This window comes from Pseudophryne corroboree, chromosome 3 (genome assembly GCF_028390025.1).
Source record: "Pseudophryne corroboree isolate aPseCor3 chromosome 3, aPseCor3.hap2, whole genome shotgun sequence".
NCBI classification, from domain to species: Eukaryota; Metazoa; Chordata; class Amphibia; order Anura; family Myobatrachidae; genus Pseudophryne; species Pseudophryne corroboree.
The window spans coordinates 592,414,787-592,431,939 of record NC_086446.1 but is presented as its reverse complement, the minus strand read 5'-3'; the positions used below and the strand labels follow the sequence as shown (position 1 = coordinate 592,431,939).

At 45.0% G+C, this 17,153-nt stretch overlaps 1 protein-coding gene across 1 annotated transcript in view; it reads right to left on the bottom strand.

The window, feature by feature from the left end:
• Nucleotides 1-2,683: 2,683 nt before the first annotated feature.
• The window catches only part of LOC135056378 (uncharacterized), a 122,726-nt gene continuing 108,256 nt past the window's right edge, over nt 2,684-17,153 (bottom strand). Inside the window, exons 4-6 of the mRNA XM_063961458.1 lie at nt 5,380-5,460; nt 3,903-4,308; nt 2,684-3,807 (exon numbers count right to left, since the gene is read on the bottom strand). Coding sequence (XP_063817528.1) covers nt 3,232-3,807; nt 3,903-4,304 — 978 coding nt within the window. The 5' untranslated portion in view covers nt 4,305-4,308; nt 5,380-5,460 and the 3' untranslated portion in view covers nt 2,684-3,231. The remainder of the gene's footprint in view (nt 3,808-3,902; nt 4,309-5,379; nt 5,461-17,153) is intronic.

Here is a 17,153-nt window from a genome sequence, read left to right as displayed (position 1 = left end):
ACCCCCGGATTAACCACATTGAGATTTTAAGTACTATAACCTTGGATATCTTTTTCATTCAGAAATGTATCCATTCCTTTTTTAAATCCAATTACAGAGTCCGCCATTACCACCTTCCCTGGCAGGGAATTCCACATCCTGATTGCCCTAACAGTGAAGAACCCTTTCCTCCGTTGCGTTAGGAACTTTCTCTCCTCCAGCCGCAGCAAGTACCCACGTGTCCTAAAGTGTGTTCTTTTAATAAATAATTCCTCTGATAATTTTGTGATGTCCCTTTACATATTTGAAGATATTAATATCTCCTCTTAGGCGCCTCTTTTCTAGTGTATACATATTCAGCCTAGTAAGTCTTTCCTTATAGTCCAGTCCTTCTAGGCCTTTAATCAATTTAGTAGCTCACCTTTGAACACTTTTGAGTTCACTGATGTCTTTTTTACACAATGGTGCCCAAAACTGAACACAATATTCAAGATGCGGACGTACCAATGCCTTATACAGCGGCATGATTACATCCAAGTCCCTTGTCTCAATTCCCCTTTTTATGCACGCTAGCACCTTACTTGCCTTCTTTACTGCGTTATGACATTGTGTATGGTTATTAAGCCTATTATCAATGAATACCCCCGAATCTTTTTCCAACTCTGTTTCCCCTAGGCCAGCGGTGGCCAACCTGTGGCTCTTGAGCCGCATGTGGCTCTTTCTTTATTCAAATGTGGCTCCCAACACTCTAAATCATGTGACCACAACGGATACAGAAACCGCTGCACTCCATCCAGATAAGCAGCAGCACTACAGGGACTAAAAACTAAAGGAGTCGGATACTAGAGGTGAGACACCCACAAGCAAACAGAGGACACATTAGGGACTGCTGCAATGGCATGAGTTGATGGGGGGGCTGTAGTGATACATAAGGGTGGGCTAGACTGACACATGGCAGAGCTGGCTGGAGAGACAAAGGAGGGTCCTGGCAGGAGTGACGCGGGAGGGTGCTGGAAGTAGTGACACATGGGGGAGCTAGCTGGAGTGACATAGAAGGGTGGTAGCAGTAGTGACACATGGTGGAGCTGGAAGTAGTGACACATGGGAGAACTGGCTGGAGTGACATAGAAGAGTGGTAGCAGTAGTGACACATGGTGGAGCTGGCTGGAGTGACAGGAGGGTGTTGGCTGGAGTGACACATGGGAGACCTGGCTGGAGTGACACAGCAGGGTCTTGGCAGTAGTTACACATGGGAGAGCTGGCTGGAGTGACACAGGGGAATTGGCTGGAGTGACATAGGAGGGTGCTAGCAGGAGGGACACATGGAAGAGCTGGCTGTAGTGACAGGAGGGTCTTGACAGTAGTGACACATGGGAGAACTGGCTAGAGTGACAGGAGGGTCTTGGCAGTAGTGACACATGGGAGAGCTGGCTGGAGTGACAGGAGGGTGTTGGCAGAAGTGACACATGGCAGAGCTGGCTGGAGAGACACAGGAGGGTCCTGGCAGGAGTGACGCGGGAGGGTGCTGGAAGTAGTGACACATGGGAGAGCTGGCTGGAGTGACACAGCAGGGTCTTGGCAGTAGTGACACATGGGAGAGCTGCCTGGAGTGACATGGGGAGCTGGCTGGAGTGACATAGGAGGGTGCTAGCAGGAGTGACACATGGAAGAGCTGGCTGGAGTGACAGGAGGGTGTTGGCTGGAGTGACACATGGGAGAGCTGGCTGGAGTGACACAGCAGGGTCTTGGCAGTAGTGACACATGGGAGACGTGGCTGGAGTGACACTGGGGAGCTGGCTGGAGTAACATAGGAGGGTGCTAGCAGGAGTGACACATGGGGCAGCTGGCTGGAGTGACAGGAGGGTGTTGACTGGAGTGACACATGGGAGAGCTGAAATTTATTATGTGAATCTGGCTTTTTCAATTATTTTATGTGAAAGTGGCTTTTTTAATGGATCTGGCTTACATTTTTTATTTTATGTCGTTCTGGCTTTTTCAATGTATTTTATACCAGGGGTGTGGTCTAGCAGGCACAAGGCCACATTCTATTTTTGCATGTGCGCCATCGGCTCGATGTCGGCTCTTTGATGTACATAACAAGGTTTTTTGGCTCTTTGTCACTGATTGGTTGGTTACCCCTGTCTTAATTCATCTTTTAATGGACCTATATTCTCCTTTTTTAACCTTTTACCGTTTATGTATTTAAAAAACTTTTTAGGATTGGTTTTACTCTCTATAGCAATTTGCTTTTCATTTTCCATTTTAGCTGCTCTTATTGCTTTTTTGCGTTTCTTATTACACTCCTTGTAATACTTGAAGGACTTCTCCTTTCCATTAGATTTAAATGCTTTGAAAGCCCGCTTTTTATAATCCATTTCTGCCTTAACCTTCTTGTTAAGCCACATCACTTTGAGTTTAATACTCCTGCCTTTACTGCCCATGGGAATAAAGTTATGAATATTGCTATCCAGCAACCCTTTTAGAACATCCCACATTTCCGAAGTGTTCTTGTTATTAAACAGAACCTCCCACTCTATTGGGCCCTACACACTTGTAGATTTGAAAGATTTAAAAGATGAAAGATATGATAGATGAAAGATTTCCCATGAACGATTATGTGCATACACACTGAACAATGTCTGATGAAAGATTTGAAAGATTTGAAAGATTTGAAAGATCTAGCTCATTTAAATACTGGGCATGGTTTTAGGAATGTGGGCAGGTCTTCTTTGTACAATAAATAACAGCATCCATTTAAAATCACTGCATATCTACTCTGTAGTTTGTTTGGTGCAGTGTATACCTGGTAAACCTTTTAGCACTACCCATAAATAAAGACTCCACACAATTTTTAGTAACAATTTGTAATTATAAATTTTAGAAAAATAATAAATTAGAAACATTCTGGGCTGGATTCATCGATTTTTGTGCCAATGAGTGCCATGACAGCAGGGATTACACCAATAGAGGCATCAGGCATTCCAACAATTAGCCAGATACAGTGCAGCAAAAACAGTGGTGCCAACATAACTGGGGATGAAGTAGAGGTAAAAGAATCTGAGGACAGTATTTCAAAAGTGCACATGAAATAAAAGCATTCCCAACGTTCTATTACAGGGTCAAATGAAGTGTAGAAAACCAACATTATGGTACAATTGACTTCAAGAAAAAACATATTGGATGAGGAAGGTCAAATACAAATCTGAAGACAGCAAACCTAAACGCAAATTCAAAAATTCAAAAACATTTTTATTAAAAATTTAGGTCGCCTTGAACAGTGGAGTGTGCACTCAACAGAGTGGTGAACACTCCACCTGAAGAGGTGCCAGGGAAGGGGGATTGTGGCATTTGGTAACCCGGAGCAGGATATGTGGGGTATTGTTGAGGAGGAATTACCGGCGCAGAATACATGGGAGGGTGAGTTGGGGGAGGGGCATAAGATGTACTAGGCACCTGTCTGGTATCTAACACAACGCCACTGTGGTTGGTCAATTCATCATCCTGGCCATGTGATATAATGGCATATACCAGACGCTGGGCGTATTTTTGCTGAGTGGGGTTCATCTCCCGCAACTCACATGCTAAATGGTCTCCAATAGCTTCAAATCTATCCGGTCTGTTTTTTAGGACCTCCTCTGCCTGCGTCAGAATTGTATCTGACCTGCTGGACGAGACAGATCTTCTAGGGATAGCTGGCCGGCATCTCCTTCTAGCCGGAAGCTGGGGTGTTCCCATCGCCGCCTCACTCTCCTCCAGCTCCGGCCTTACAGTGGCTTGGTCTGCCGGCTCATCCACTGCAGGTTCCACGTCCAGCTCCCTCGAAGACAGCTGAGTTATCCAACAAAATGAAGAAAAATATGTGAAAATAATAAGGCAACAAATTAAACAAGAAACAGTGACATCTGTATTGTGCGGACACTTACCGGATCCACACTCTCCTCTTCCTCAGGCTCGAACATCTCGGGCGTGTTCGGCTCCTCCGTGCTCCGCGCTGTCCTCGAAGGCTCCTCATCCAATACGAACTTCATCAAGTCATAATACCATAATGTTGGCTTCTTGACTTGATCTGACCCCGCTCCTGAACGTTGGGAATCTTTGTATTTCCTGTGCTCCTTAAGAAATACTGTCCTCAGATTCTGGATCTTCCTCTTCACCCACTTGATGTCGGCACCACTATCTTGGGCAAGGCTGTACCTGGCCAATTGCTGGTATGCCAGATTTTTCTTTCCTCTGTTGGCGTAATCCCTTGTTCCCACACGCCACAAGCACTCATTGGCCTGGTAGAGATCGATGAATCCAGCCCAGAATTCACGGTTTGCATCCATGTCTCTGTGAAAGGTGAGATTTAATTTTAAAATATTAAAATCATAACTTAACACAGTAATCAGATATAATATAACATTGGCCGTGCCAGGAGACCATGGTATGTGTAGCTGCAAGCCACTGCAGCAGAGTTACTTTTCAGTACGGGAATTGCTAGGACCTTTTATGTTTGTCTGGTTATATTCTCTATGTACCTCTGTGACCAGGCCCAAGCCTGTGTATGCTGTGCTACAGTGTCTGATGTCATTAAAGATACTGTGGTTATAACCTGAAAATCTGTCTACGAGTCCTTATTTACAATACCCATGTTACCAAAAAAAAAATATATATATATATATATATATATATGCACAAAATAATATAATAAAAATGTTTGTGTGTGTATGTATATATATATATATATATGTAGAGAAAACAAATGGAGGCTGCAGGCAATGAGTACACGACTTATAACTCTTTTAATATGAGTATATGTATACATACATCTAGTTTCAGTATCATAGCACAGAGGGCTATCACTGGCGCCTCCGGACAGCACACACAGAAAGCCGCTACCTGCCGCTCATCAGATACTCCTGGTCTGAGACCGCACACCGTCGGGTCAGCCAAAAGAAGTGTCACACCCCCTGACGAAGTCCTTGGGACGAAACATGTTGGCATGATAGTGGGACACTGGACGTACTACGTCTCTTTGGCTTACCTGACGGTGTGCGGTCTCAGACCAGGAGTATCTGACAAGCGGCGGCTAGCAGCTTTCTGTGTGTGCTGTTCGGAGGCGCCAGTGATAGTCCTCTATGCTGTGTTACTCAAACTAGATGTATGTATACACATATACTCGTATTAAAAGAGTTATTAGTTGTATACTCACTCCCTGCGCCCTCCATTTGTTTTCTCTAAATGTGCATCATTGAGCTTGTGGTACGGCTCTATCGGGAGGACGCTGCAGGGAAATCATTCAGTGGATGATAATCAGAAGCCTGTTTAAAAATTGACAATACAGGATACGTGAATTTGCGTGATATAGTTTTGACTTGTTATATATATATATATATATATATATATAATACAAAAACGTACCTTATTAAAGCAGATTAGCCCAGTGATGTGTATATAACTGTGATTTGATTTCTGCTTTCCTGGAGTGGCAGTCCTTTGCTCCTGTGTAAATATATATTTATATATGCTTCACTTTTTGCACATTTTGTTATATTACAACCTTATTCAAAAAAGGGGAAAAAAACACTTTTTCCCTAAAAATTCTATACACAATACCCCATAATGACATTGGGGTATATTTACTAACATTCGTAATTTTCGGAAAAAGGTCAAAGTTCAATCACGAATGACATCGAAAGTGTAAACTTGCAACTTTTTGAATTGATTACGACTAATTTACTAAGCTGTCGTATTCTGCATTTTCATTTGTTCCGATGTCGATGTCATTCGTGTGTTTTTTACATTTTTTACGGCAGTGATTAGCAAAACACTGCCGACTTTTTAAAAATGAATCTCGGCCGGATCTGTGTGATCCGTGCTGGGGTTCATTTTTTATTTTATTTTAAACTAAACACTGTAAAATCTCTAAAAAAAATTGCGTGGGGTCCCCCCTCCTAAGCATAACCAGCCTCGGGCTCTTTGAGCCGATCCTGGTTGCAGAAATATGGGGAAAAAATTGACAGGGGTTCCCCCATATTTAAGCAACCAGCATCGGGCTCTGCGCCTGGTCCTGGTTCCAAAAATACGGGGGACAAAAAGAGTAGGGGTCCCCCGTATTTTTAAAACCAGCACCGGGCTCCACTAGCTGGACAGATAATGCCACAGCCGGGGGTCACTTTTATATAGTGCCCTTCGGCCGTGGCATCAAAAATCCAACTAGTCACCCCTGGCCGGGGTACCCTGGGGGAGTGGGGACCCCTTCAATCAAGGGGTCCCCCCCCCCAGCCACCCAAGGGCCAGGGGTGAAGCCCGAGGCTGTCCCCCCCATCCAATGGGCTGCGGATGGGGGGCTGATAGCCTTTGTTGAAAGTTAAAAGATATTGTTTTTAGTAGCAGTACTACAAGTCCCAGCAAGCCTCCCCCGCATGCTGGTACTTGGAGAACCACAAGTACCAGCATGCGGGGGGGAACGGGCCCGCTGGTACCTGTAGTTCTACTACAAAAAAAATACCCAAATAAAAACAGTACACACACGCCGTGACAGTACAACTTTATTACATACATGCACACTTACAGTCATACATACTTACCTATGTTGACACGAGGCTCGGTCCCCTTGTCCACGTAGAATCCATGGGTGTGCGTCATGCACACTGCCGGGGAAAAAACCTCTGCCCACCAATGTATATAATATATCCCCTGGCCACCAATGCATTATGTCCCCCGGCAGTGTGCATGCAGCATGTGTTCTCAGTACACAGCATGTCAATATGCATGCTGTGTACTAGGAACACATGCTGCATGCACACTGCCGGGGGACATTATGCATTGGTGGACAGTGGATATATTATATACATTGGTGGGCAGCGGTTTGTCCCCCGGCAGTGTGCATGCAGCATGTGTTCTCAGTACACAGCATGTCAATATGCATGCTGTGTACTAGGAACACATGCTGCATGCACACTGCCGGGGGACATTATGCATTGGTGGACAGTGGATATATTATATACATTGGTGGGCAGCGGTTTGTCCCCCGGCAGTGTGCATGCAGCATGTGTTCTCAGTACACAGCATGTCAATATGCATGCTGTGTACTAGGAACACATGCTGCATGCACACTGCCGGGGGACATTATGCATTGGTGGACAGTGGATTTTATCAAATTCATTGGTGGCCAGTGTTTTATACATTGGTGGCCAGTGTGTCATTGGTGGCCAGTGGTTTACACATTGGTGGCCAGTGGGAACACTGTCCTATACTTACCGAAGACGCGCTGCTCCTCTCTTCCACGATGCTGCGGCTGGCTGTGCTGCGGCTGCGCTCCTCTTCACTGACGGCCAGGAGTTCCTCTGATGACGGACGGACAGGCGTGGCGTTCCGGCGGCGGGGCGGAGGATCGTGAGGATCGTGAGTATCGTTCATCGCTGATACATACACAATGAACGATACCGCACATTGTATATGTCGGTATCGTTCAGATTGACTTGCATGTATCAGCGATGATAGACCAGCGATGAACGAGCGCGGGGTCGCGCATCGTTCATCGCTGGTATATACACACTGCACGATTTGAACGAGTTCTCGTTCATTACTGAACGAGATCGTTCAAATCGTGCAGTATTATCTACAAGTGTGTAGGGCCCATATGTCATTAAGTGCACATCTAAGCATACTGAAATTAGTTAAAAGTTAACTGAAGTTAAAGTTAAAAGTTTTGGTGGAACCCCTGTAGCTATGTTTCCTGAAACTGATGTCGAATGTGATCATATAGTGATCACTGTTACCCAAAGTCTCCCCAACTTTAGTGTTTGATATAATGTCCACATTATTAGTAATTACTAGATCCAGGGTAGTTTTACCCCTAGTTGGGTCCTCGACTAATTGAGACAAGTAGTGATCCTTTAACATATTTAAGAACCTGTTGCCCCTCGCTTTAGCACATGAATCGTTACTCCAGTTTATATCCGGGTAATTAAAATCCCCATTCACAAGGATGTCCCCCAATCCCGCAGCTGTTTTGATTTGCTGCAAGAGTTGTTCTTCCTCATGTATGCTAATATCTGGCTGTTTGTAGCACATGCATATGACTAGTTTTTTGCATCAATACACCACCTTGAGATTTCAACCCATAGTGACTCCACATTATCGCCAGTCTCCTCATAGATCAGAGCCGGCCCTAACCAATATGATGCCCTAGGCAAGATTTTGGCTGGTGCCCCCTAGCACCACCGCTAGTTCCGCCTCTGACCCTGCACCCCTTTCCCAGCACCTTCACCCCCCACCCATAGCAGTCCTTTTTTTTGCTTTCCTACACCCTGTAATTTAAATAAGAACAGTGTGCACATTTGGCCTTACACATATTCCGCACATTATTAGTGCCCTTATACACATAATGACACACATAGTGCCCCTTACACATATGTTACACATTATTAATGCCCTTATACACATAATGACACATGTAGTTCCCAGCGTGAGTCAACTGGCAGCTCTGCTAACGTTGGGTGCCTATTTTATATGAAAATGCATCTTATTTGCATTGCTATGTGGCTAGGATACACAAGCAGCTTCTGCTGATTAAAATGATATGTGGCATGCCTATATACTGTGTAAGACTGTGGCTGTATCTGCGTACGAAATGCTACACACAGAATATAGGCATGCCGCATATCATTTTAATCAGCAGAAGCTGCTGATGCCCCTAGGCATACCAGATGCCCTAGGCAATTGCCTAGTTTGCCTATACCTAGGGCCGGCTCTGTCATAGATAACCTCCTTTAAGTATGGTTTAAGTGATGGTTTAGCATAAAGACAAACACCTCCTCCTCTTTTGTTTGCCCTGTCCCTCCTGAAGAGAGAATACCGCTCCAAGTTTGCAACCCAGTTGTGAGAGTCGTCCCACCATGTTTCCGTAATACCTATAATGTCATACTCAGCCTTTGATGCTAACAATTCCAATTCCCCCATTTTACCTGCTAGACTTCTTGCGTTTGCAAGCATACATTTTAGCTTATCGGTTCCTTTATTCGTTTGTTTTTTTAAAGATATCCCATCCTGGTTTACTAGTGCATCCCTAGAGTTACTGATACAGACTGTCCTTCTCGCTCCCTCTCCAACCCCACCGTACGGAGTATTGCCCACCTTACTTTTTTCTTTGGTCAACCCAATGTTCCCGTCTAAATTCACCGCCCTGACATAAGTATTTTCCCTTAAGTCCCATACAACATTTTCTATAGGCTGTAATGATGACACATAATTGCTTTAATTTAATGCGTCGGCAATACCTTTCTTAATACCTTTATTAGAACCCATGTAAATACCCTTACTGGCTGCACTTTCCCACCCCCCTTCTCCACCCCCTTTTATCTCACTACCACCATCCCTACTATACTCGCTGCATTACCCATCGTTTCTAGCTAAACCCTTCCCCCAGGCTCCTAGTTTAAAAGCTCCTCCAACCTACTAACCATCCTACCCCTCAGCACCGCAGCCCCTTCCTCATTCAGGTGCAATCCGTCATGAGAAAAAAGATGGCGCCTGACCGAGAAGTCCGCCCAGTGTGCCAAGAACACAAACCCCTCTTACTATACAAATAGTAAAAATCACAAACTGGGCCAGTCTCAGACTGGGCCACCGGGGAGCTGGTGAACTCACGGGTAGGCCCTGCCAAGTATTAGCCATGTCCTCTTTTGTGTGAGGGCGGGGTCTACAAGAGTAAGACGGAGGGAAGAAGAGGACAGCACTAAGGAGTGTGTCTCCTCTTCATCGAGGCTAAACATACATAACTTGGGGCAAAACGAGGGTAGAGATGGCTCCACTGCTCCATCTACACAATATCTGTCCAAACAGCGGACCAGGAAGGAGATACAACCAGGCAGGTTCATAGTAGGTGCCAAAAGTCGGTATCACTCCTTCCACATTTTGGACAAAACGTATCCGATTGGAGACCTGCTTTATAAAGTGACACCGGAGTACGGTACACTCTATGCAATATAAAATAAAATAGCTGCATGAATCTTTTCTGATATCAGTTGTGTATTAGACCAGGGGCGTTTTAAGAGAGGAGGAGGCCCATGTGCAGCCTTCTGCTTCAGGGGCCCCCTCCTCTCTGACTGATGCACAGGTATTTTAATACTTATCTCTCCTGGGTCCCCCGGCGGTGCCATCCCTCTCCGCAGCGCAATAGAGTCTGAGAACAGACTCTATTGCGCATGCGCAAACCTCCGGGAACACGGCGCGGTGGCCATTTTCCCGAAGATTTTGCTAATGCACATGCGCGAAACTCCGAAAAAATGGCCGCCGTGCGATCTTTCCAGAGTTTTCAGCAAGCGCAATAGAGTTTGTTCCCCCTAGTGTTCAAACTCTTTTACGCTGCTGAGAAGGGATGGCTCCGACGGGGGACTCCAGAGAGGTAAGTATTAAACAAATGGGTGCAGTGTGTGCGGGGTGGGCCCCCATGGACCCTGGGGGCCTGTGTGCTTCGCACACACTGCACCCATTATAGATATGGCAATGTATTAGACCCTGATTCTGAGTTGCGCATAATGGCGATGTTCACAAAGCTGTGTGCAAAAGTCCCTAAAAACTTGTACAGTGAATGCATTACTCTGTGTACACACAGAGCCGCAGCAGCGATTGCAGTTCGTTGCTGACTGATGTGGCAGTCGAGAGAAGGGCTGGGCCCAGGTACTTTTCAAGGTGCGTGGTCTAATTACACAAGGTGTGGTCATGTACCTTTAGAAAAAAAATACTGAAAAAAACAGCATTTTAAGCACATCCATGGCCACACTACAGCCCAGTACACAGCAGAGTGTGCTGGGCTGAGGAGAAGAGCTGCAGCTGCTGCTGCCAGGTAAGGGGGAGGGGGCCTGGGCCCCTACTGGACCCTCATTGTGCCCCACCATCAGACCTGGGCCCGGGTAATTTGTACCCTCTCCCCCCCCTCTCTCGGTACCACTGCACTGCATAATCCCATCTGGTGTGCAGCACATCAGATGGAAAGATGTGACCACACAATTCACCAATATTATATACAGTCCATTCTAAAATAAATTAGAATAATTAGCAATTAAAATCACTATAATTATCATTTTATTTGTATTCATTTTAATCGGTTACTGTCCAGCACGGTTTTATTTAAAAATAAAAAAGTTCTAACTACATTAATTAGCTAAACATTGCAGAACTTGATACTACTGCATGCTTTGAGCAATTCTAAAGATATAAAACAGTTAGAAAAAATGAGTTCTAAAAACATTAAAATATAATGTTTCATTAAACCCAAGCGGATATCTATCTAGTATTTCAATTATAGAGTAATAACTATTATTTGTCTTATTCATTGTAATTTAAAGTCCCTTCTTTAATGGATTTTGTTTGTTGATCACCAGGGGCATAGCAACAACTTTGAGATCCCATAGCAACAGTTTCAAGGGGCACTACTCCAATGCTTCTGCCCCTCTCTCCATATCATTGGTTGTTCTTTTTATGCCACCTAGTAGTGCCATAGCTCATTTTATGACCAATAGTAGTGCCTAGGGCACGTTCCTTAGTTGTAGGCAAACCCTATTTCTTTGCAGTTGAGTGATTATCACCAGTCTGCGCATGCCTCTAAGTCGCAGTGCTCATGTGCCGCAATGGTCTCGCTATGGCGGTCATAGAGAGGATTTAGTCACAAAGTGATTGACAGTCAGGGATCATTTGGGGACGGCAGATGATAACGGGGAGAGGCAAAAAGGCACATCACAATCGTTTTGGGGGAGTGTTTGAGGCTGCGGCTGTGATCCTGTACCAGGCACCAATGTCTCCGGCGGATTACTTGCCGTGGCCATGCTGTGCTGTTTGGTAGCATACGGCTACACAGAAGTACGATAATAGATTGATCTGTGACGGATGTTGTGTCTTTGTACTTAGCTACTGGCATTTTGCAAAAGCAACCAGTGGCCGTCTGAATACAAATCCATGCAGCAACAACTTTTGCATATTGTAGCACAGCCGCTGCGTACAAATTTGCACCTGTTAATGCATTTGCGTACATCTCTGAATCAGGCCCCTACATCATTTTAGGAACAATAGTAGTGGCCTAGTTAATGTTATTTCCCACTGTAGTCACCTAGTTCATTTTATGCCCCATAATAGGGACTTACAGATGTGCCCCGCTATTCTTTTGCTGCGTATAGCGGCGTTCTGCAGGGGGACCATGATGAATACACATCGCTAGCCAGCATCCATAGACTTCATTTGGCAGCTCCCATAGAAGTGAGTCATAGCCACGAACAGTGTGTAGCAGCAACACTATAAAAGGACACATCTGTAGTTTACCTTATACATATCACACAGTGTCCCCAGTTCTCAATATGCCACATTGTAGTGCTGCCAGTATATATTATGCAACACACTACCCCAGTTTGCATTATCCAAACTGCTGGAAAAGCACCAAAAATAACTTCAGTTAATATTCCTCCTTGAAGTTAATTTTCATGTGATTAACTAGTCCATGTAAATAAAGTAGTGATGAGCGGGTTCGGTTCCTCGGAATCCGAACCCCCCCGAACTTCAGCCTTTTTACACGGATCCGAGGCAGACTCGGATCTTCCCGCCTTGCTCGGCTAACCCGAGCGCGCCCGAACGTCATCATCCCGCTGTCGGATTCTCGCGAGGCTCGTATTCTATCGCGAGACTCGGATTCTATATAAGGAGCCGCGCGTCGCCGCCATTTTCACACGTGCATTGAGATTGATAGGGAGAGGACGTGGCTGGCGTCCTCTCCGTTTATAGAGAAGAGAGTAGAGAGTTAGAGACACTATTTACTAATTTTGGGGAGCATATTAGGACTGGAGTACTACTACTTGCTGATAGTGTGACCAGTGACCATTGACCACCAGTTTAATTAATCCGTTCTCTGCCTGAAAAAAAACGATACACAGTGTGACACAGTCACATACCATATCTGTGCTCAGCCTCAGTGTGCTGCTGCATCATCTATGTAATACTGTATATCTGACTGTGCTGAGTGCTCACTGCTCACACAGCTTAATTGTGGGGGAGACTGGGGAGCAGTTAGAGCAGGAGTACATAAATAATATATTTTAAGTACAGTGCACACTTTTGCTGCCAGAGTGCCACACTGCCAGTGAGACTGACCAGTGACCACACTGACCACCAGTATATTGTGATTGTCTGCTTAGGACGGAGTACTACTTGCTGATAGTGTGACCAGTGACCAGTGACCACCACCAGTTTAATTAATCCGTTCTCTGCCTGAAAAAAAAAACGATACACAGTGTGACACAGTCACATACCATATCTGTGCTCAGCCTCAGTGTGCTGCATCATCATATGTAATACTGTATATCTGACTGTGCTGAGTGCTCACTGCTCACACAGCTTAATTGTGGGGGAGACTGGGGAGCAGTTAGAGCAGGAGTACATAAATAATATATTTTAAGTACAGTGCACCCTTTTGCTGCCAGAGTGCCACACTGCCAGTGTGACTGACCAGTGACCACACTGACCACCAGTATATTGTGATTGTCTGCTTAGGACGGAGTACTACTTGCTGATAGTGTGACCAGTGACCAGTGACCACCACCAGTTTAATTAATCCGTTCTCTGCCTGAAAAAAAACGATACACAGTGTGACACAGTCACATACCATATCTGTGCTCAGCCCAGTGTGCTGCATCATATGTAATACTGTATATCATTATCTGACTGTGCTGAGTGCTCACTGCTCACACAGCTTAATTGTGGGGGAGACTGGGGAGCAGTTATAGCAGGAGTACATATTTTAAGTACAGTGCACACTTTTGCTGCCAGAGTGCCACTGCCAGTGTGACTGACCAGTGACCACTGACCACCAGTATATTGTGATTGTCTGCTGACCACCAGTATATTGTGATTGTCTGCCTGAAAAAGTTAAACACTCGTCGTGTGGTGTTTTTATAAACGCATTCTGCAGACAGTGTCCAGCAGGTCCGTCATTACATAATATATACCTGTCCGGCTGCAGTACTAGTGTGATATATATATGTTTTCATTTTATCTCATTATCATCCAGTCTATATTAGCAGCAGACACAGTACGGTAGTCCACGGCTGTAGCTACCTCTGTGTCGGCAGTCGCTCGTCCATCCATAATTGTATACCACCTACCCGTGGTTTTTTTTTTTTCTATCTTCTTGATACTAGTAGCTTACTTTAGGAGTCTGCAGTGCTGACAGACAGTGTCCAGCAGGTCCATCATTACATAATATATACCTGTCCGGCTGCAGTACTAGTGTGATATATATATATATATTAATTTTATCTCATTATCATCCAGTCTATATTAGCAGCAGACACAGTACGGTAGTCCACGGCTGTAGCTACCTCTGTGTCGGCAGTCGCTCGTCCATCCATAATTGTATACCACCTACCCGTGGTTTTTTTTTTCTATCTTCTTGATACTAGTAGCTTACTTTAGGAGTCTGCAGTGCTGACAGACAGTGTCCAGCAGGTCCGTCATTACATAATATATACCTGTCCGGCTGCAGTACTAGTGTGATATATATATATATTTTAATTTTATCTCATTATCATCCAGTCTATATTAGCAGCAGACACAGTACGGTAGTCCACGGCTGTAGCTACCTCTGTGTCGGCAGTCACTCGTCCATCCATAATTGTATACCACCTACCCGTGGTTTTTTTTTCTATCTTCTTGATACTAGTAGCTTACTTTAGGAGTCTGCAGTGCTGACAGACAGTGTCCAGCAGGTCCGTCATTACATAATATATACCTGTCCGGCTGCAGTACTAGTGTGATATATATATATATTTTAATTTTATCTCATTATCATCCAGTCTATATTAGCAGCAGACACAGTACAGTAGTCCACGGCTGTAGCTACCTCTGTGTCGGCAGTCGCTCGTCCATCCATAATTGTATACCACCTACCCGTGGTTTTTTTTTTTCTATCTTCTTGATACTAGTAGCTTACTTTAGGAGTCTGCAGTGCTGACAGACAGTGTCCAGCAGGTCCGTCATTACATAATATATACCTGTCCGGCTGCAGAACTAGTGTGATATATATATATTTTAATTTTATCTCATTATCATCCAGTCTATATTAGCAGCAGACACAGTACGGTAGTCCACGGCTGTAGCTACCTCTGTGTCGGCAGTCGCTCGTCCATCCATAATTGTATACCACCTACCCGTGGTTTTTTTTTTTTTCTATCTTCTTGATACTAGTAGCTTACTTTAGGAGTCTGCAGTGCTGACAGACAGTGTCCAGCAGGTCCGTCATTACATAATATATACCTGTCCGGCTGCAGTACTAGTGTGATATATATATATATATTTTAATTTTATCTCATTATCATCCAGTCTATATTAGCAGCAGACACAGTACGGTAGTCCACGGCTGTAGCTACCTCTGTGTCGGCAGTCGCTCGTCCATCCATAATTGTATACCACCTACCCGTGTTTTTTTTTTTTTTCTATCTTCTTGATACTAGTAGCTTACTTTAGGAGTCTGCAGTGCTGACAGACAGTGTCCAGCAGGTCCGTCATTACATAATATATACCTGTCCGGCTGCAGTACTAGTGTGATATATATATATATTTTAATTTTATCTCATTATCATCCAGTCTATATTAGCAGCAGACACAGTACGGTAGTCCACGGCTGTAGCTACCTCTGTGTCGGCAGTCGCTCGTCCATCCATAATTGTATACCACCTACCCGTGGTTTTTTTTTTCCTTCTATCTTCTTGATACTAGTAGCTTACTTTAGGAGTCTGCAGTGCTGACAGACAGTGTCCAGCAGGTCCGTCATTACATAATATATACCTGTCCGGCTGCAGTACTAGTGTGATATATATATATATTTTAATTTTATCTCATTATCATCCAGTCTATATTAGCAGCAGACACAGTACGGTAGTCCACGGCTGTAGCTACCTCTGTGTCGGCAGTCGCTCGTCATCCATAAGTATACTAGTATCCCTCCATCTCCATTGTTTACCTGAGGTGCCTTTTAGTTGTGCCTATTAAAATATGGAGAACAAAAATGTTGAGGTTCCAAAAATAGGGAAAGATCAAGATCGACTTCCACCTCGTGCTGAAGCTGCTGCCACTAGTCATGGCCGAGACGATGAAATGCCAGCAACGTCGTCTGCCAAGGCCGATGCCCAATGTCATAGTACAGAGCATGTAAAATCCAAAACACCAATTATCAGTAAAAAAAGGACTCAAAAATCTAAAATAAAATTGTCGGAGGAGAAGCGTAAACTTGCCATTTACCACACGGAGTGGCAAGGAACGGCTGAGGCCCTGGCCTATGTTCATGGCTAGTGGTTCAGCTTCACATGAGGATGGAAGCACTCAGCCTCTCGCTAGAAAAATGAAAAGACTCAAGCTGGCAAAAGCACAGCAAAGAACTGTGCGTTCTTCGAAATCACAAATCCACAAGGAGAGTCCAATTGTGTCGTTTGCGATGCCTGACCTTCCCAACACTGGACGTGAAGAGCATGCGCCTTCCACCATTTGCACGCCCCCTGCAAGTGCTGGAAGGAGCACCCGCAGTCCAGTTCCTGATAGTCAGATTGAAGATGTCAGTGTTGAAGTACACCAGGATGAGGAGGATATGGGTGTTGCTGGCGCTGGGGAGGAAATTGACCAGGAGGATTCTGATGGTGAGGTGGTTTGTTTAAGTCAGGCACCCGGGGAGACACCTGTTGTCCGTGGGAGGAATAGGGCCATTGACATGCCTGGTGAAAATACCAAAAAAATCAGCTCTTCGGTGTGGAAGTATTTCAACAGAAATGCGGACAACATTTGTCAAGCCGTGTGTTGCCTTTGTCAAGCTGTAATAAGTAGGGGTAAGGACGTTAACCACCTCGGAACATCCTCCCTTATATGTCACCTGCAGCGCATTCATCATAAGTCAGTGACAAGTTCAAAAACTTTGGGCGACAGCGGAAGCAGTCCACTGACCAGTAAATCCCTTCTTCTTGTAACCAAGCTCACGCAAACCACCCCACCAACTCCCTCAGTGTCAATTTCCTCCTTCCCCAGGAATGCCAATAGTCCTGCAGGCCATGTCACTGGCAATTATGACGAGTCCTCTCCTGCCTGGGATTCCTCCGATGCATCCTTGCGTGTAACGCCTACTGCTGCTGGCGCTGCTGTTGTTGCTGCTGGGAGTCGAT